The sequence below is a fragment of the Antechinus flavipes genome, chromosome 3 (genome assembly GCF_016432865.1).
Source record: "Antechinus flavipes isolate AdamAnt ecotype Samford, QLD, Australia chromosome 3, AdamAnt_v2, whole genome shotgun sequence".
NCBI classification, from domain to species: domain Eukaryota; kingdom Metazoa; phylum Chordata; class Mammalia; order Dasyuromorphia; family Dasyuridae; genus Antechinus; species Antechinus flavipes.
In genome coordinates this window covers 598,527,001-598,547,670 of record NC_067400.1, presented here as the reverse complement: position 1 = coordinate 598,547,670, position 20,670 = coordinate 598,527,001, and the positions used below count along the sequence as shown (strand labels likewise).

Here is a 20,670-nt window from a genome sequence, read left to right as displayed (position 1 = left end):
AGAGGGAGGCAGGAAGGAAGGAAGGAAGGAACAAAGAAAGAAAAAAGAAAAAAGAAGGAAGGAAGGAAGAAAGGAAGAAAGAAAGGAAGAAAGGAAGGAAGGAAGGAAGAAAGAAAGAAAGAAAGGAAGAAAGGAAGGAAGGAAGAAGAAAGAAAGAAAGAAAGAAAGAAAGAAAGAAAGAAAGAAAGAAAGAAAGAAAGAAAGAAAGAAAGAAAGAAAGAAAGAAAGAAAGTAAGAAATTTGGAGCTAAATGCTAAGGGGCTTTGGAAGCCAGGCTAAGTAATCTGGACTTTGTCCTCTTGTGCAAACTTAACAAGTCAGATTTATAGTGTGGCTTTGAGGATTATAATAATAGCAATAATTATAACTCACATTTTATAGTATTTTAGCATTTGCAGGGCACTTTATATACATTATCTCATTTGAACCTCACAACAACCCTGGGAGGTATTATTATCCCGGTTTTATAGCTGGGGAAGTTGAGGTTTATGAAGTAACTTGCCTAGGATCACACAGCTAACTCGTGTCTGAGGCAGAATTTGGTCTTCAAATCTAGCATCCTGTCAACCATACTGAGCTGCCTCTGAACAGCCTTTTCTCCCAGCCCCGTAAAACAGGTAATTCAAACACTCTTGTCCCGATTGCATAGATGGAGGAACTGATATTCAGAAAGGTGATCTCCCCATGGTCATGTCAGAAGTAATTATTAAAGGCAAGATTCTAACCTAGGTCTTCTGGTCTGTGTCTTTTGAGAACAGATAATTTCACCAAGAGGAAAAGGAAGATGATATTGGTGCAATAGAAATACTCAGAACTTCAAAAGATCTGTGGTTTCCTTCGTGTGGGTCGTATCGGTGTCAACAAAACTACGTATCGTTACCACAAGATGTTCCATAGTGTCTGAGGTGTATCATGCTGTCCATCTGTCTTAGGAGGCTGTGTCTGCTATTTAGGATTTTTGTGACTACACAAGTGCCCGTCTCTGCAAGCGTAAACACTCCACTGTTGCTCCCTGGAAAACCCATGCAAACTCAAGGAATTGGAATGGGGCCGCAGCTGAGACAGATGCTGCAGGACGGGACAAGGAATTCCCACTATACTCTGGCCAAAGTCCTGAGGTATGTGGAAAGATAGTCTTATTTGGCAAGAGAATTGAGGTTTCATGAGAAGAGTGAAGGGCACAAGCTCTCAGAGGATGAGAAAAGCACCCGAGGGGTGTGGGAAAGAATCAGAACATCCAAGCAAGTGGGTGTGCTGAGCCCCCACTGCCATTGTTTTTGCTGCTCCTACCCTGCCTTGGGTATAGAAAAAGACTCGTTGGAAGACTTGGGGTTACCCAGAACCAATGTAGGAGCTAAGAACAAAGCTTACAAAAACCCTATCCCAATCCATTCCTCACTCAAGCTTGGGTTGAGCCTATATTTCTCATTTCAAATGATTTAAAATGTGTGGAGTGCTTTAGAAACTTTAACATGCCCAATAAATGTTAGTTATCATTATTATTATTTTAAGCATCTATTTGTTTTGTATATTTGCCGTGTGTTCTCAGAAAAGAAAAAAATACCAAATCAAAAAGCCGGTTTTTCCAAGAGATTTTGTTCATTGTATGTGTGTCCTAGGAGGAGCAGGATTAAAAGCAGCTAATTCCTAGACTATCATTATTCAATGACATATGGAAGGAACTAGAGATTCTCTAATTATTAGACTCTTTTCTGGTTGTGGTCTTAAGGAAAAAAAATCAAATTAATCTAGACCAGTGGTTCTCAAACTCTTTTTCTCAGTATCTTTATGGTATTAACAACTATTGAGAATATGTCCAAAGAGTTTTTGTTTATATGGGTTACATAATAGATATTTATCATAAACAGAAAAAAAACTAATTTTGAATTTGTAGACCCTCTGAAAGGATTTCTGAGACCCTCCAGGATTCACTGTACCACACTTTGAGAACCACTGATCTAGGACTATATGGGAAAGATCAACTACTAGTTTTCTGACGGAAAGAGATAGTAAGTAGAAATGGGAAAAAACACCCCAGAAGCAACGGTATCGGACAACTTACCTTCTATTATTTCTGGTGGGTTTAAGAGCCCTAGTCTTCATCTTCATCCCTGTAGGGGCAGAGTGAGGGTGATGACTAAAGGAAGAGTCACTCCAATAGAAATGACTAAAGGGAAGAGCTGGACAGATTGGCCTTGACCAACTAGAATGGAAGCCAAGGAAAAAGAATAACTGGTTCTCTTGGGAGCAAAATTCCTTCTAATCCTAAACACTATTAAGAATGTAAACTAGACCTGATCACTTCCTCAGTTGGAATAAATTTTTAATAGGATTGACTTTAATGTAGTTTATTTTATGCATTGAAGAACATTATGTAAAGAAGGGGACCATTACATTGTCAAAGGGATCCATGACACAGACAAGATTGAGAACCCCTAAAGTAGAATGAATAACTTTGGGTTATTCTCTCAAGGGAGGAGTCAAAGACCTTATAGAAATGTTTGTGGTCTGCATGTGAAATTCTAAGAATCTATTATTATGTTTGTTGTAGAAAATATCCTTGCTCAGATACAGGCTGGATGAGATGACCACAGAGATCCTTCCACCTTAGGAGTCCTATGTGTATCTGGGATTCTAAGCTAGATACTATACAGTGTTTTTTTAAAGTTATTCTTATATATTGGGAAAGCAGCTGGATTTGGGGTCAGAGAGTCCTTGTTTTGCCATTTACTGCCAGTATGACCTTGGGCAAAATCCATTCGTTTTTGCTGTTATTGTTATAGTTTGGGTTCTGATTAGTCTCCCTCCCTCTCACCCCCCAAAGCCAATATTTGAGATGTCAACATATATACATACATATATGTATGTACACATACACACACAATGTCTATTCCTTCTTTATACTTTGATTTCCTTCTCTGGAAAATTAAGGGATTGGATTATATCAAAGAGGTCAAACATGCAATCTAGAGGCCACATATAGCCCATAACATCTCAAGTATTGCCCAAATCAGATTAAAGTGTAATTGGGAAATATTGATCAAAATAAATAAAAATATAACAAAACAAAGATTATAATAACACTTTCTATTATAAGTGGTTCTCTTGTTTTCTATATATATATGCATATATATATAATATATAAATTATAATTGTTTTCTAAACCATTTAATTGAAGCCACAGGGACCTATATGCCTGTTTTAGAGCTCCCCATCTCTACTTAAGTTTGATACCTTTGGACTAAATTTTTTCCAAAGACTTCCCTACCTCTAAACCTATCTTCCAATGACAGCTTCTCCCTCCATGGAGATGAAGCCCATTCCAACTTTTGAGTAATATCTATTGTTAGTTCTTTTGGAACTGGTGGTTCTGTTAATAAAAATTAAAAAGTTATTAATTTATAAAAGGAATTATTTTCCCAATACCAAATCTAAATATCACACTTTGGAAAGTCTATTAATCCTGACAAAAATGGGACACAAATAAAACATTTTTAAATGTAAAAAAAGAAAAAAAAAGAGGAACAGACGAAGACACAAATAACAATTTTAAATTTAAAATATATCTTTAAAACTAAGTTTATAGTTTCTTAAGCAATCATCTTTTCTCTTAGTATATTGAAATTTTTATATTTGTTGATTAAGTTCACAATAAAAGATAATTTTTAAAAAAATAACCAAAATAAATACAAGGTAATTTGGGGAAGGAGGACATGTAGATGGAGAAGATAAAAGTCGTCATGTAGAAAGTGGTACTTGATCTGAATTCTCTGGTAAAGACATTATGCTGCTACTGTACATAAAATCCGCATTTGGCAGAATGTTTTTTCTCTGCTGGGCATGTGATTGTTGGGCTCTTCTGGGTTTTATCTCTTTAAAGACATTTGCTGGGTTTTTAGCTTCCCTCTATATATGTCCCAGAACCTAGCCAAGCAGTTAAACAAATGGCAACAGAATGTCTTTGGGCTAAGATGGTCTATTTTTTTTTTAATACTTTGGTTGATGTTCAGAGAACATAGTCCCAGACAATCATTTGACTTAAGGTTAGAAAATTTCTTGTAACTACCATTCAACTGATGTAGGACCTGGGTCACATTCTTCCATTCATGAGATCTTCCTTGCAACTAAATCAGTTCTGATTTTTTGGATACCTCCGCCTAGGAGAGAAATGCTGTCTCTTGGCAACAACTTGTATCTGGGAGTTTAACACTTCTGGTTTGGAACATTCTTTCACATGTTATTGATAGATTTCATTCCTTTTAAAAAAAAAAAACCTATTTATCTTCTCCGAACAATTATCTGTTATCAGCCTTTTATCAGTCATATTTGTTGCAAGGAATTTTTTCATAACAATTTCTCTTCTAGCTGCATTCTGTGTGAAAGATTTTTACATTTCTGTAACTGAAATTTTCTATTTTACACAACTGTTATGATTATCTGTATCCCTTTTTTTTATTTTTGTTTTTGTTTTTTGGTTAAGAATATTTTTCTTCTATTGCTCTCTGAGAAGGGGTAGAGGAATGATATGGGGGAAATTTAAGCAATGCAAAAACAAAATATATTAATAAAAATGTACTTTAAAAAAGAGAGAGAAATGTTGTCTCTTTACACACACACATAAACACACACACACACACACACACACACACACATACACACACTCTCCCATAAGATGCCTTAGTTCTGGAAATCAGTAGCAAGGATTTCTATTATTGCTATGATGAAATTATTTTATATCTCTTTAAAGTCTTTGTGATCTTCAAATTTTTTAAGCCTCATGCTATGTAGAAAGGAACCTGGTCCCTCTGATAGAAAACAATTTGTATCGGAATTGAGTTTATGAGTTGAAGCTTTAAGTAGATGGGATATCTATAGCAAGGAGAAATTAGTTTCTTTTTTTTGGTTCCCCCATTCCTCAGCCTTACCAGAAAAGGAGGTTAGAAACAGAAGTCAGGTGTCTAGGGTAGAGAACCTTTTTGTTGGGGAAAAAGAAGTCAGATGATCTTTTTCTCTCTCTTTCTCCTGTCCTTGGGAGGAAGGATAAGAAACTTGGAGAACAGGGAACAGAGTGGATGAAAAGATTTTCCTTTTACCTGGGAGAGAAACAGTATAGATAGAATAATTGATACAGTCCTGAATTTGGAGTCCACAAAACCTGAGTTCAAATCAATGTGAACCTGGGCAATTCACTAGGTCTCTGGCTTTTGGTTTTCTCATCTATTAAATGGAAGTAATAATAGCACTTCTCTTCCAGGTTTGAACTAAGGATTAAATAAGTTAACACATGTAAAGTATTTGGTAAACCTGTGGAAATGATGATGTTGATTAAAAAAAAGAATATTGATCTTGGGTTCCAGTATTTCCACTTAATTGTGTGACAACCTCTCAAAGCTCAGATTTCCTCATTTGTAAACTGTAAATCATAGTCTTACCAACTTCACAGAGTTATGTGAGGAAATTGGATTGCTAGCTGTAAATTGCTACATAAATGTCAATCTACTAGTGATTCAGTTCAATAAATATTTATAATTTACTTGTTATGAATCACAGATGCAGCTTGGTAACTAGACAAATGTGCTGTATTTGAAGTCAGAAGATGGATCATCTTGGAAAAATCCCATGACCTCTCTAGCTCTTTGTTTCTTCCTCTGTGGAATGAGGGAGAGGAAATATCCTCTAAGATTCCTCCCAGACTGGGGTCTATGACTCTGTCTTCTTATTAAGCTACTTGGTCTATGATTCAAAGACAAAAACCCTAGTCCTTGTTCTCAAAGAATTTACATTCTTTGTAAGTTTATTTCCTACTCAATGGAAGGGAAGTTCCAAATAATCAGAAAACTGAAGACACGATGTCTGGAGGAAGAGTGGGAGTGGATGTGTAGGAATTTTGATACAAAACTAATATAAAATCCTAGAACTATCCAGACAGGAAACTGGGACAAAAACTGACTACAAGCTCAGTTTGCATGAATGAAGATACAAAGAGAGCTTATATTCCACATGGGTTGCGAATGGGAGAGGATATGACATTTAAAAGATAATTTAAGGGTGATGAATGTCCCATGAGCTAAGTCTTGAATGAAGATAAGGATTCTAAAAATTGGAAATAAGAAGGGAGTGTATTGCAGATATGGAAGATACAAAGGCCTACAGGTAGGATGCTTAGTTCAGGAAACAATGAGTAAGGCAATATGGCTAGATTATGTGATGGAAAGTAAACTGGGATCAGTACTGAAAGGTGAGCTGGAGGCTGATTGCGAAGTGTTTGATATTCAGAGTCTGATTAAGCAATGAGTCATTGGGATTGATGAGCAAAGCATCAAGTCATATCAAGATTTTTTCCTCACTAATAATTTACTCTTGAGAACTACTACTTCACTCTTTGATGTTTATACTTGACTATTTTCAGGAGGGTCATGATTTTATAAAGAAAAACAGCTGAATAGAATCTTCTGGGCTAGCCACACTTAAGAAAAACATAGCTCTTTGGTGTCGTATTTAGTCTATAACCATAGTTCCATTGCCCACCAAATGGCAGTGTATCCTAATAATGGGAAAAGTAGGAGGAAATTTCCTATACTAATAAAATCATATTACTGAACCATGAGGGACTCAACAAGCAGCTATTAAGAAAGGGATGGGGAAGAAATAGGCTAGAAAGTGAAGTGTTTAAAGACTTCCTGATGAAGAGAAGATTAAAAATAAGCAATAATATGTAAGGTTCAAGAGAAGAGTGTTTTATAGAGAAGTGAGAAGTAGGGAAGAGATGGAGTAAATGCGAAGAAATCTGGTTCAAGACAAAAAAGAGGAAGTAAGATGGAATATGAGAAAATTGCTCTAGTTGGGAAGGAATGGGAGAGAAAAGGACCCCAGGCTGGATAGAGAGTGACAACTTTGCAGATGATCCCTGGGTCCCTTTGTTGTTTCCTGAACAACATTGATGAGACTCTGTTCCCTTATTTCAAAAGATTTGGTCATGTCATGACATAGGCTAGAGACATGTCCTGCGCTAACCGACAGGAACGATACAGACTTACTTTGAGCTGTGCCACATTGGAACAAAATTGCGTACATAGTGCAGCCCAGAAACTCCGTCTGGATGTACGGCTTCAATCAGAGCAGGCAGTCTTCAAAGTCTTAGTGGAGTTTTGGAGCTCTGGGGATGCTCTCTATAATTAGGGGGGAGCCTGAAAGAAGGAGCCTTGAATGTCAGGGGAAAGTGGAGAAGCCTTCTGGCCCATGGAGTAGAGTTGCCCATGGTCAAGCAGAAGGGGCAGCTGGGGATGGATTCTCATCCACACTGTTGAGGGGCTGTCCCTTCGGCCATTTCTTCCTCAGAGCCTGCTCTGGGAAGCGCCATCTGATAAAGGCAGTTGAGTCTCTTTTTAACCAGCCCAGAACCTTTCTAAGGCTTCATTCCAGGGAGCATCGGCAGACACGGTTTCTGGGACTCTCTGACGGTGGGTCCGAAGCTTCACTATTTGGAGTCCTTTAAAAACAGCTCCAGATGCAGCTCGGACTGGAATTTAATGATTTCACGCTCTCCTTGTTCTTCCTCTGGAAACCCACAGCTGCAGGCATCCTCTTCTTGGGCAGTTTGGATTGGCTTTATAAAAGCTAAAACAGAATGAGGTAGGTGGTTGTAGCTTTGGGTTTTGGTCTGAGTGATTCTCCCTTCGTTCTCCTAAAATGGGATCTTAAAACAGGCTGACTTTCTTATTCCCTTCTCCTCTGTCTGGCTGTCTGTTTGTCTCTGTCTCTGTGTATGCTTTTCTGTGTGGGTGTGTCTCTGTCTATCTCTGTCTTTGTCTCTCTCTGTCTCTCTTTGTTTCTCTCTGTGTGTCTCTGTCTGTATGTATCTCTGTCTTTGTCTCTCTTGTGTGTCTCTGTCTCTGTCTCTGTCTCTGGCTAGGAAGTGTCTGAGGATGGATTTGAACTCAGGAAGATGAGTGATACTGACTGAGGCCCAATGCTCTATCCACTACCCTAGCTACCCTTGACCCTTTGTATAAGTGGCCAGAAGAGAATCCAGCCGGTTAAATTGGAAGCTCCTCATGTCCCAAATGCAGCTGCTTCTGCTATATTTCAAAGAGACATCTATTTACTTTTCAGGATATCCTGGACCTCAGACCCACTTATCTTGGTTAAATGATGAAAGTACCAGAAATTAAAAGCAAAAGCAAAAATGAAAATGATTTCTTCACAACACTAGCCCATTCACCACAGAAAAACTACTTTAAAAGAGTCTAGCTGAGCTTTACACTATTGGGAGAATTCTTCATTGTGTTAAAGGCACCCCCTTCACTCTTTTTCCTTTTTGTTTTTTATCTCTCAGGCTGATTGATGTTTTTGTTACAAATTGACATAAACTGACTCTGTATCAGCTTTTATTCTAAATCATAGACTAAGTATCTTGCCTATAATCACTCAGGAAGCATCGGAGGTGAAATGTGAACTTATATCATCATGACTCCAAGCCAGCACCTCTAACCAGTGGGACAAACTGCCTCTTATGTCAAGTCATTTCTCTAGGCTAAGGCTCAAGACCCTTTATAGCTTACTCCTGAATTCTTGAGATTTCCCTGGCTGTTTTCATTATCCTCTCAAATCATGTATCAATTTACCTTGAGGAAGGAAGAAAACAAGCAGTTATTAAGCACCTCTTAAGTGCCAGCCACTGTGCTAGACATTTTACAAATATCTCTCATTTTGGGGCAGCGAGATGAAGCAGTGGGTAGAGCGCCCCGGCCCTGTAGGCAGGAGGACCTGAGTTCAAATGCAGCCTCAGACACTTAACACTTCCTGAGCAAGTCAATTAACCCCAATTGCTTCAGAAAAAAACAAACAAAAATTAAATAAATATTGTCTTGTTCAGTCTTCACAACTTTCTTGGAAGGTAGGTGACATTATTATTACTATTAGTAATAATAATAATAAAAGCATTTATAGATTGATATAACACTTCCAGGCACATTTACAATTACTTCATTTAGTCTTCCTAACATTCCTGGGAGGTAGATAGTGTAATAATACTATATATAAATATATATTTAATATATTAAATATATATAATATATAAATAAGTAGTAATAATAATGACATTCATGTATTGATATAGCATGCGCTGGGCACTGTGTTAAGCACTTTACAAAAATTATCTTATTTAATCCTCACAACTTCTGTAGAAGTAAGTAGCTGCTGCTGTTATTATCCCCATTTAACTACGGCAGGTTATGTGACTTGCCCAGAATCACATGGTTTGTAAGCATCTGCAGCTGGATTTGAACTCAGGGCTCCCTGATTCCAGACCCTGGACAATATGTGGAGTAGGGACAGCGATAGTTTCCAAGTTCCTGGAGGATCTGCACTCTATCCCTCCCAGAGGACCACCTGCTCAGTGCTCTCTCTATTCCTCCTCCCTGCTTCTGAGCTCACACTCCCTCATCCTATCCTCCACTCCAAAGACACTCACTTCCAGAAGGGAAAGCTGGGAGGGTTCTTACCTTGCTTGAGGAAGTAGGGCAGCTTCTTTTTGTTTCCCATGGAGCAATAGAACCATGACAGGATGAGGACCGCAAAGAGCCCAGAAGCCATAATCACTGCCAGAGTAAAGGCAGCGAGCTGATGGTTCTTATCTTAAGAAAAAGAAAAGAAAGAAAAACATCAGAGGTGAGAGAACAGAGAATGAATGAAGAGCAAATCAGTGAGCGGGGAGCCTAGTTACAAATTTATTCCTAAGTCTGATGGAGGGTGGTAGACTTTTACACACTGGGGACTACACAGGACCCTGAGAAAAATGTTGTGATAAATGAGTCATTTTTTCAGAATTTTAAATTCTGAATTTTCTAAAATTTCTAAATTTTCAGAAATTTAATGGGCTATCTATCATATGTTACATGATTATATCATATACATTAAACTGTGAGCTTTAGAGGACAGAAACTGTCTTTTGTCTTTATTAAGGCTGACCCTTAATAAATACTTAATAAAAAAATTCCTAGTGACTAATAAAAAAATGCTTATTGATTTTTATCAAAATAGATCGGGGTTCTTTTTACATAATATTGAAAAATCAATACCTGCCCATATGTCTAGAATAATGTTGAAGAATAGGATAAGTGATCATTTTCTGGGAGATGTGGAGGTGGCGGCTATAGGGGCGCCAAATGCTAAATTAGGCTTCTCCCTAGAATTCTGACATTCTTAAGCTGGTATTAACAATATTTGTGATCTTTGACCTACTAAGATACTCTAAGTTTAGTTATCAAGCAATAAGTATTTATTAAGCACCTACTGTATATCCATCAGGTATTATGAATGAAAGTAAAACAGTCTTTACCCTCAAAGAACTTACATTCTATAGGACATATTGAATAAACCCTTTAAAGCTGGAGAAAAAATTCAAAGTTTAAGGTAGGATATTACTTTAAAAAGACAAATTAAAATGCATTGCTTTTTAAAAATATTATGTGGCATTCAATATTCTAATTAATGAATTTTTATTGTTTTGTATTTTGTATTTTTTTGTTGAAACTATGATTTTATCAATGAAGGGAGCTCTAAACAAGTCTAGTTAGCCTTCAGTCAAGTCAAGCTAACAAGCATTTATTATATATCTGCTATGTAACAGGCCCTGAGCTAAGTAAGCACTGGGGATACAAAGAAAAGCAGAAACAGTTCCTGCTCTCAAGCAGCTTAATGGGGAAAGAGCACATAAACTACTATGAACAAGATAGATAGATGAAGGCTAGAGAGATGATAGATAGATAGATAGAGGCTAGAGAGATATAGATAGATGGATTAAAGATAGATGATAGCTAAAGGATAGAGAGATGATAGAGAGATAGAGAGAGATAGAGGCTAGAGAGATATAGATAGATGGATTAAAGATAGATGATAGCTAAAGGCTAGAGAGATGATAGAGAGATAGAGAGAGATAGAGGCTAGAGAGATATAGATAGATGAAAGCTAGAGAGATAGTTGGCTAGATAGTAATAGATGATTATAAAGTATAAAGATGAGTATAAAGATAGATGATTGATGAAGGATAATGAGAGAGAGAGAGAGAGAAAGCGAGAGAAAGAAGAGATAAATTAGACTAGAGAGATGGATGGATGTGTGTATCTATATTTATATATACAAATATAGATAGATATAGATACACACTCATGAATACATATACATATATAATATGTGTATATCTATGTATACATGATAAATTGGAGGTAATAGCCAAAGGAAGGCACTAGCAATAAGGAGGATTAAGAAAAGATGGAAGAAAAAGTGGAATTTTAGCTGAGCCTTGAAGGAATCCAAGGAAGCCAGGAGGCAGAGAAGCATTCTGAGAGAGAGAATTCCAAGGACATAGGGCAGCCTGTGAAAATGCCTAGAATTGGGAGACATGATGTCTTGTGGGAGCAATAGTGAGGAAGGCATTATCTCTGGATCAAAGAATATAAAGGGGTCTTCAACAATGAGATGAACCAAATCAGTTCCAATAGAACAATAATAAACTGAACCAGCTACATCCAGCAAAGGAACTCTGGGAAATGACTATGAACCACTCCATAGAATTCCCAATCCCTCTATTTTTGTCCGCCTGCATTTTTTATTTCCTTCACAGGCTCATTGTACACTATTTCAAAATCTGATTCTTTTTGTGCAGCAAAATAACTGTACAGACATGTATACTATGTTGTATTTAACTTATACTTTAACATATTTAACATGTATTGGTCAACCTGCCATCTAGGGGAGGGGGTGGGGGGAAGGAGGGAAAAAGTTGGAACAAAAGGTTTGGCCATTGTCAATGCTGTAAAATTACCCATGCATATAACTTGTAAATAAAAAGCTATAATAAAAAAAAAAAAAAGAATACCTTAGGGGTGAATAAGAAGACTGGAAAGGTAGGGGCAGTCAGGTTATAAAGGATTAGGGGTAAAGAGCCAGAAAATTTTATATATTTGACTCTGAGATTTATTAAATAGGGGGGAGGACACATGATCAGATCTACTTTCACCGAGGACAAACTGAAGTGAGGGAAAGACATGAGGCAAGGAGAGCAAGAAGATTATTAAAATAGTCCAGGCAGGAGGTGATGATGTCTTGGAGCTGGGTCCTGCAGTGTCAGAGGGGAGAAAGGAGGAAGCACACAAAAGACGCTACAAGGGTAAAAGGGACAGATCTTGATGACTGATTGGATATGGGGCTGGGGGCGAGGGTGAGGATGGAATGAGCAGTTGAGCGTGTCTAGGGAGATGATGCTGCCATCAGTAGTAATAAGGAACATAGAAAGAAAAGAGCATTTGGGAGGAAAGAGAATAAATTTTGTTTTGGACAGGTTGAAGTTTGAGGTTGCTATAGGACATTCAGTTCAAGATGTCCAATAGTCAATTGAAGATTCAAGTCTGGAAGTCACACAAAAAAAGATAAATAACTTTAAAATCATCTGAATATAGATGATAATTAAATCCATGGGAGCTAATCAGATTGACATATCTTCCAAGTAGTACAGAGCAAAGCGTCTTAAACTTTTTCCACAGGTGACCCCTTCTTGCCTGAGAAATTTTTCCCTAATCTTGGGTATATAGATGTATACAATAGGTATATAAATAAACTATTTACTGATAATTAATTATCATTTTGTGACCTCCACAGTCAGGTATGTGACCCAAAATAGGGTCATGACCCACAGTTTAAGAAACTTTGGTCTCAAGGGTAGAGAAAAAGGGGCCCAGGACAGAGCATTAGGGACACCCACAGTTTGCAGGTACAACTCGGATGAAGATCAAGAAAAGGAGAGCAAGAAGAAGCAGTCAGAGAAGGAGAAGAACAATCAGAATAGGGAAATGCCGTGGAAGCCTAGAGAGAATAGAATATGGAGGCTGCATGGAGGTCAGGAAGGATGAGGATTGAGAAAACAAAAGACTGGGAATTTGGAGAGACCGATTTCAGTTGAATGATGCTGCTGGAAGGCAGCCTGCCAAAAATGAGGAAAAGAGAAGCAGAAGCACTGATTGTAGAGGGTCTTCTCGAGGAGCCCCTTTTCTGCAACATCTCTTCAAGAACGGCCTAAGACTTGTCCAGAAATTAAACCCTGATAGCACTTCTCTATCCACCAAGGCTCTCTAAGATATAAAATGTACAAATCAGAATTCTTATTAAGTTGTGAACCTTGGAGATTCCCCTGGGTATATTTGCATTTATGCCACCCGAATTACTCTCAGCTTAGCTCCAGAACTGAGTCACTCGTTGCTGAGAAGATGTGTACCAGATGGACTAAGCTACAGCTAGTCCAGAAAAGCTAAGACAGATTCATATTAATTCGATACTAATCAACAGCTCACCAGTGTGCACGAGAGAAGCTGGAACTGTCACGGAGATTGTGTCCAGAGTGGCAACTGTTTGGGTGGATCCACATACCACATCTCTTTTATTGGTTCCATTTACAAGCACAACTAGCCCATTCAAAGAGCAGCTAAAGTTAAATGAGAAACAATCGAGTAATTAAAATTTGCAGGGGCTTAATTTCAGAAAGCAAAACAATCTATTTTATTCGAGTTCACAAAAAGCTAATAATAAAATGAATTTGAAGTTAACCCTCAAAACTCTCATATAACCTTAGAGATGAATATTAAAGATCCTTTAATTCAACTCGGAATCCTTTCTAAACTATCCTCCCATGTATGAGAATTCAGTTTCTAGATGAAAATTTCTAGGAAGGAAAAACTCATCCTCTCCTAAGACTCCTATTCCACTCTTGGATTCTAACTGTTGGCAGGTTTTTCCTCGTATTTATTTCTTAAATTCTGGGAGAATACATTCGAAATATCCCTTTGAAAAATAACAATGGCCATGAATAAATCATGGCATTAAATGCTATGAAAAATACAAAGATGACAGAGGATGTAAGATCCTCAGGGAGGAATCTGGGAAGGGGGAGAAGAACAAGGACACAAATTACTATGATAAAAATAATAATGACAAGCACACTTACATAGTTCTCTACCTTTTAAAAGCCCTTTCCTTATAAGTCTGTATCTCCATTTTACAATCTATAAAACTGAGGCTTAAAAAGTGACCTGACAAAGGTGGTGGGGCAGGGCTTTAATCCAAGCTCTAAGATGAGAGCTTTCTACACTGTTTTGCCAATACAAAATAAGATGTGAAAATGTAATGAAAGAATTCTATGTTTTTGTTGTTGTTGTTGTTCAGTCATTTAAGTTGTATGTGACTAACTTGGAATTTTCTGAGCCCATTTGGAATTTTCTTAGCAAAGATATGGGAGCAAGTTGTCATTTCCTCTTTCAGCTCATTTGAAAAGATGAGGAAACCGGAAAATAGCATTAAGTGACTTGCTCAAGGTCACATAGCTATTAACTTAGGCCATAATAGAGTTTTATGAGAAGTCGAAAAAAGGACTGATTGTTTCTGACTGGAGAGATTGGGAAGAATTCCAAGAGGAAATGACAGTGGACCCGGGCTTTGAAAAATAGATAGGAACTGGTCTGATGAAGGTAAGGGGCAAAGACCAGAGCAGGCAGAGGGGGACAACAGTGCTGGGGATGTGCGTGAGATACAAGGTGTATAGATCAGTTTGGGTGAAATAAAGGCGCATAAAGAAAATATCCCATAAAAGTAAAAACAGTAGGATTTAGTAACAGATTACATGTGGTATATAAGGGAGGAGTAAAAGGTGATTAAAGGTTTAAATCCTGCATGGCTGGAATCATTAATCTGGAAAGGACCTTTGAAGTGATCTAGTCTAACCTCTTTATTCTTTTATTTTTTTTATTTATTATAACTTTTTATTTACAAAACAAATGCATGAGTAATTTTTTGATATTGACTCTTGTAAAACCTTGTGTTCCAACTTTTCCCCTCCTTTCCCCCATGCCTTCCCCTAGATGGGAGGTAGTCCCATACATGTTAAATATGTTAAAGTATATGTTAAATCCAATATGTGAATACATATTTATACAGTTATCTTGCTGCACAAGAAAAATAGGATCTAGAAAGAAAGAAAAAACCTGAGAAGGAAAACAAAAATGCAAGCAAACAATAAACAGAAAAAGTGGAAATGCTATGTTGTGGTCCACATTCACTTCCCATAGTTCTCTCTCTGGGTGTAGCTGATTCTCTCCATTACTGAACAACTGGAACTGGTTGGAATCCTCCCATTGTTGAAGAGAGCCACGTCCATCAGAATTGATCATCGTATAATCTTGTTGTTGCTCTGTATAAAATCTCCTGGTTCTGCTCATTTCACTTAGTATCAATTCATGTAAGTCTCTTTAGACCTCTCTGAAATTCTCCTGCTGGCCATTTCTTACAGAACAATAATATTCCATAACATTCATATACCATAATTTATTCAGCCATTCTCCAACTGATGGGCATCCACTGTTTCCAGTTTGTTGCCCCTACAAAGAGGGCTGCCACAAACATTTTTGCACATGTGGGTCCCTTTCTTTCCTTCAAGATCTCTTTGGGATATAAGCCCAGTAATAACATTGCTGGATCAGAGGGTATGCACAGTTTGATAACTTTTTGAGCCTAGTTCCAAATCTCTCTCCAGAATGGTTGGATCATTTCACAATTCCACCAACAATGTATCAGTGTCCCAGTTTTCCCACATCCCCTCCAACATTCATCATTATCTTTTCCTGTCATCTTAGCCAATCTGAGAGGTGTATAGTTAACCCCCTTATTCTTTAGTTGAAGGAGGAACAGGACTTCTTTTGACAGGGTTGTGGAGGTGATAAATTGAAGTGTTAGGAAGACATTTATATAAATGTCCTCTTACAGGAGGCAGCAGGAAATACAGAATTAAAAATCAGAGGAGACTCTTAGGCATGTAGGTCAACATACAACCTTTTTAGTGACCTCTAGAATCAAATTTTCAACTGCCTATCAGACTTCTTGAACTGAATGGTCATACTCACGCTCATACTCAACCTGCCCAGAACTAAATCTGTATTCTTTCCTCCCAAGCCCTTCTTTTGCTCTAACTTCCTTATAACCACTAAGGCACTACCATTCTCTCAGTCACTGAAGCTGTCACCATGGCTGAAATGGCCAAGGAGAAAATGTCGGTAGAGACAAGAACCATGGACAGAACCTAAGAAACATCAACGCTAAGGGATGGAAGGAGGACACTTCACAGAAGAAGTCACAAATGAAGCAAAGATATGGGAGGAAAAGTAGATGATTATCATAGAAGCCAAGGGAAGAAAGAGTTTAAAGAGTTGGTTATCAGTAGTGTCAAGTACAACAAAAAGATCAGTGAGGAGGAGGATTGGAAAAAAAACCCATTCAACTTGATAGCTAGAAGGTCACTGAAACTTTCAGAAAGAAAAGGTGATAGGAAAAGATGGAGAGAGTTAGAGGAGGAGGAGACAGAGAGACATACACCTAGAGACAGACACACAGAGAGACAGAGAAAGACAGAGAGAGGAGTGGGAGAGAGGGAGCAGAGACAGAGAGAAAGAGACAGAGAAAAAAGACAGAGACACAAAAGACAGAAAGAGAGAGAGAGGAGAGAGAAGAGGAGGAAGAAAGGAAGGAGAGAGAGGAATGGAAGGGGATGGAAAAGAACAGAAAAAGAGAGGAAGAGGGAAGGAGAAAGAGGAGAGGAGAAGGAGAGGAGAGAGGGAGAGAAGGAAAGTTAAATCAACAATGAAACTCAAAGAAGTGAAGAGTGAATGGGTGGAAGTGATCCTATTATTTGTGCCATCAATATAATATTTTTTCAATATATAACTACCTGATATACCTGATTAATATGTAAATTTCTTACCTTAAAATATAAACTTAGTCTAAACCTATCATTTAAAATCAAAAGGAAATTAATGTTATACATACTTTGTCCAGCGTTTGCAGTTCCCCCGTGTCTGATCATTAAAGGTACCAAAGCTACAGTCTCTACAACCTTGCAAAAAAAGTGAAAACGGAGATGGAAAAACATAAGTATTTTCATCATTTTAAGTTTTTTCCCTGATGTATAAACATCATAATGATTTTTAATGTTATAAAATACTATGTATCTATTCAACAGTTCTCAAAGCCCTGTTATTTGAAAAGGACTTTAAGTTTTCATTCTACTGAGAAGCATTTAAGGAAGTTTCATGGGTATGAATATTTTTGAAAATACTGTGATATAGAATAAACGATAAATATTCCAATTATGATTTATCCTTATTTTTTAGTATGCTTGACTCAGTCACTCTGACTGATGTGTCATTAAATGTTACATATAATAGGATCATAGGTTTAGAATTAGAAAAAAAATCTTAGTGGTCATCTGAGTTCAGGCCCCTCACTTTCCAGATGAGGAAATTGAGGCCAAAGGAGATTAAATAGCAAGCCCAAGTTCATAAAAATAGTAAATGATACAGTCAGCATTTGAATCCAGATCCCGCTGAGTCCAAGCTTAGCATTCTTTTCATTCTACTATGCTGCTATTTAGTCTTGGAATAATTAACAAGTTTAGGATTTTTAATAGACTTTTAGGGAGGAAAAAGGCAGACCTACCTTTTTCTAGAAGTTCTTGACCTTGCTTGCAATCTGGTTGACACCTATGACATCCTACTCCGGAACAATGATACCCAGACATACAATCACACTCTGCATTACTTGTTGGAGTACATGCTCTCTTTGTTCTAAAAATACCTTCAAAAAATCCAAATTCATTTGAAAATAGGACATAAATGCTTATTGACAAGTTCTATAATGAGACTTTTTCATCCTGCCTCCCATCTCCACCCCTATCAGTAGAATGTAAAGTCTGTGGGTCCTAGATTGTTCTATTTTTGTTCCTGTGGCTCTAGCACCTACCACAATGTCAAGCATATAAATGCTTGTTGAATTGAAAGAAAACTGTTCATATGATTGTAGTAATAAAGTTTCCCATGATTTTAGTACTAAATTAACTCAAAGACCATAATTCCTTCATTTTGGTTAATAGACACATATTCCCATCAACTGTGAAACAGCTTTTCATCTGGAATAGTCGTCTTTTTTTGAGTCAATATTTATTTAATTTTTTTCCCCCAAATACATGTCAAGGCAATTTATAGCATTCATTTTAGAAGATTTTGAGTTCCAAATTTTTCTCCCTTTACTTCCTTCTTCTGAGCAGGGTAGGCAATTTGATACAGGTTATACATGTGCTATCATGTGCAACATATTTCCATGTTAGTCACTGTTGTCAAGGAAGAAACAGATCAAGAAGATAAAAACCACGAAGAAGAATAAAGTAAAAAAGTATAATTCAATCTGCAGTCAGAGTCCATCAGTTCTTTTTCTGGATGTGTGAAATAAACTTTCAGTAAAATGCTACTTCTCCGATTAAAAAAAAAACCCAACAAATTATCTTCATGCAATTGCCATTACAGTAATTTTTAAAATTTCTCAGTACATATAGTAAATAGCACTCATGACATTTGGGAATAGTGGGAATGGAGAAGAGGCTAGAAAATGGACACCAAAGTGGAGAACTTTGGATGTGGAGCATTGTATATACTGTCATTCCTGGTGGATGTGTTGCTCAATTTTACTGAATTTATTTTTAAAAATTCATCATCATAAGGGATAGTTCAATAGATAATATAAGAAGGAAATATATGTTTGTAAGTGAAAATGACCTAAAAACACAAGATTATTTTAAATAATTTTTAAAATCATGGACATAGAAAGAGATTACAGTACAGGATCAAAGTGGATCACTTAGTTGAAATTGACCATACATATTTATAGATCCATATAAATGCATAAATCCTACCTTCACATCTCCTGCATATGTTACATGTCCTCTGTTCACCAGCTGTACTAGAGAAACTATTTGGGGGACATGGGATGCAGGCTTGATTTTTGTTTTTTCCACACTCTGTACCATTCCAGAAAGTACCTAAGGGGAAAAAAAGAAAGAAATCAAGAGATTCTAGTAATCATTGACATTTTACAATCTGAACTGCACCATTCAAAAAAATATTTAAAGACACAGGGGAAATAAAAATGCAGAAAATTTAATGCTTCCCAGGTGCTATTGTGATAAGATAATTTTGAAAAATTTTAATGTGATAATTTTGGTTAGGAATTGACTGGCTTTTAAAACTAGCCCCTTCCATAAGCATGCTTTGGAAATAAACATAGAACCAGGGAAAAAACAATATATAAATAAGGCAGAATTAAAATAGACTATATATGGCTACATTAGAACAGAATCACTACTTATCCTGATGATTAAATTCACTAAAAAGGATAACTATTCCAATAAAATTATATTCAAGATAAATCCAAGAAGTTCATTAAAATCAGGTAGAGTGGCCCTCAAATGAAGAAACAGAGAGTGATAGATACGAAAGTATCCTTGGTTTTCATTCTTACCAGCTGGACAGCTGCCACAGGAACCCTGGGCCAGAGTTACCCAGAATAGTACGACAAGAGTTGATATTGCCTCCAGCTTATTGTAGCTGTTTACCATGATGGGGTCTGGAGAAAGCTGGTACTCAGACGGTCAGTTCCCACAGCACTTTAACTTATTACCACAATCTTCACTCGCAAGGAGGAACTTCCAGGTGATAAAACTAGATCATGTCTTGTGAACTAATTATCCATCCGGAAATTCATTGATTACCTACAAAAATCCACAGGTGTCAACCCAACCTTGTTCTGGAAAAACAACAGAAGGAGCTGTCCTCCCACAGGCAGATTCAGAAGAGCCTCTTTTAAGCTTGCCTGGGTTTTCCTTGAAACAGGTCCAGTTTCGGAGTTCCCTGGCAATAGCATCCAGAAGTCAGTAATGATTTCTGCATTCCTAGAACAAGATACATTTGGTCAATTGATCCATCCATTAACAATATTTCTTTCTTTTTAATTTTCAACAGTATTTTCTTTTCCAAATAAATGTAAAGATAGTTTTCAACATTCATTTTTGTAAGACTGTGTTCCAGATTTTTCTCCTTCCCTCCCTTACCTCTTCTTTCCCAGCAAGCCATGTGATATAGATTAAATATGAGAAATTCTTTGAAACATATTTTCATATTTGTCATCAGCAGTATTTTTTAAGGACCTACTACGTGCCAGGTCCTGTGCAAAGCTCTGGAGATTCAAAGACTGAAGTGAAACAGTCCCTGCTCTCAAGAGACTTACATTCTATCAAGCAGAAGTTCCTGAATAAGACTTATCAATGACTTTTTAAAAAAGAAATTCAAATCTATTTCATCGATACTGCTGATCATTAAAGTCTAGAATAAATAAACCAGAAGGTTAAATATCAATAAAGTGATCATTTGAGAATAAGGCAGTGTCTGTGCTCAATCTGTTCTACTATTTCCTGTGCTCTTTGCACATGTGGATTTGTTCTGACATCTAGAGTAAAACAAAGGAAATATTAAGCAAGATAGATAATCTCTTTTATAACATCTATTTTATGTCAGGCTCCCAGGACCTGACCAAAGAAGAATCCCTAAAAAATGATGAAGTGAGAAGGAAAGAGGAAGCCCTAGATGATAAAAGATTGAGGAAGTTTTACCAAGAACAAACCTTTGGAAGTTTGGGGGCTGCATTCAGAAAGTTCAATTTCTCTTTTCTTCAAGAACAGTGAGCATTTTTATAGCTGGTCCCTTCTACACCTCCCTCACAGCTTGGGTGACTCAGTCAGGGGGGGTG

General features: G+C 37.1%; 1 protein-coding gene across 1 annotated transcript; it reads right to left on the bottom strand.

Moving 5' to 3' along the window:
* Positions 1 to 4,634: 4,634 nt before the first annotated feature.
* Positions 4,635 to 20,171, bottom strand: TNFRSF9 (TNF receptor superfamily member 9). The gene is made up of 7 exons (XM_051988649.1): positions 19,387 to 20,171; positions 18,782 to 18,907; positions 17,533 to 17,670; positions 16,864 to 16,930; positions 13,347 to 13,477; positions 9,504 to 9,635; positions 4,635 to 7,617 (listed from the first exon to the last, which is right to left on the bottom strand). Exons 1-7 carry the CDS (start codon positions 19,481 to 19,483, stop codon positions 7,478 to 7,480), a joined length of 831 nt encoding a protein of 276 aa, XP_051844609.1. The 5' UTR covers positions 19,484 to 20,171; the 3' UTR covers positions 4,635 to 7,477.
* Between the last annotated feature and the right edge of the window lie 499 nt (positions 20,172 to 20,670).

What these genes read in the sequence shown, in the direction of transcription:
- TNFRSF9 (XM_051988649.1), bottom strand. Translation starts at nt 19,483, where the DNA reads ATGGTAAACAGCTACAATAAGCTGGAGGCAATATCAACTCTTGTCGTA. An exon ending in AGCTTCTCTCGTGCACACTG is followed by an intron (nt 9,636 to 13,346) that starts GTGAGCTGTTGA and finishes CTTTTTCTTAAG; the next exon opens with ATAAGAACCATCAGCTCGCT. An exon ending in GCCCTACTTCCTCAAGCAAG is followed by an intron (nt 7,618 to 9,503) that starts GTAAGAACCCTC and finishes ATTCTGTTTTAG; the next exon opens with CTTTTATAAAGCCAATCCAA.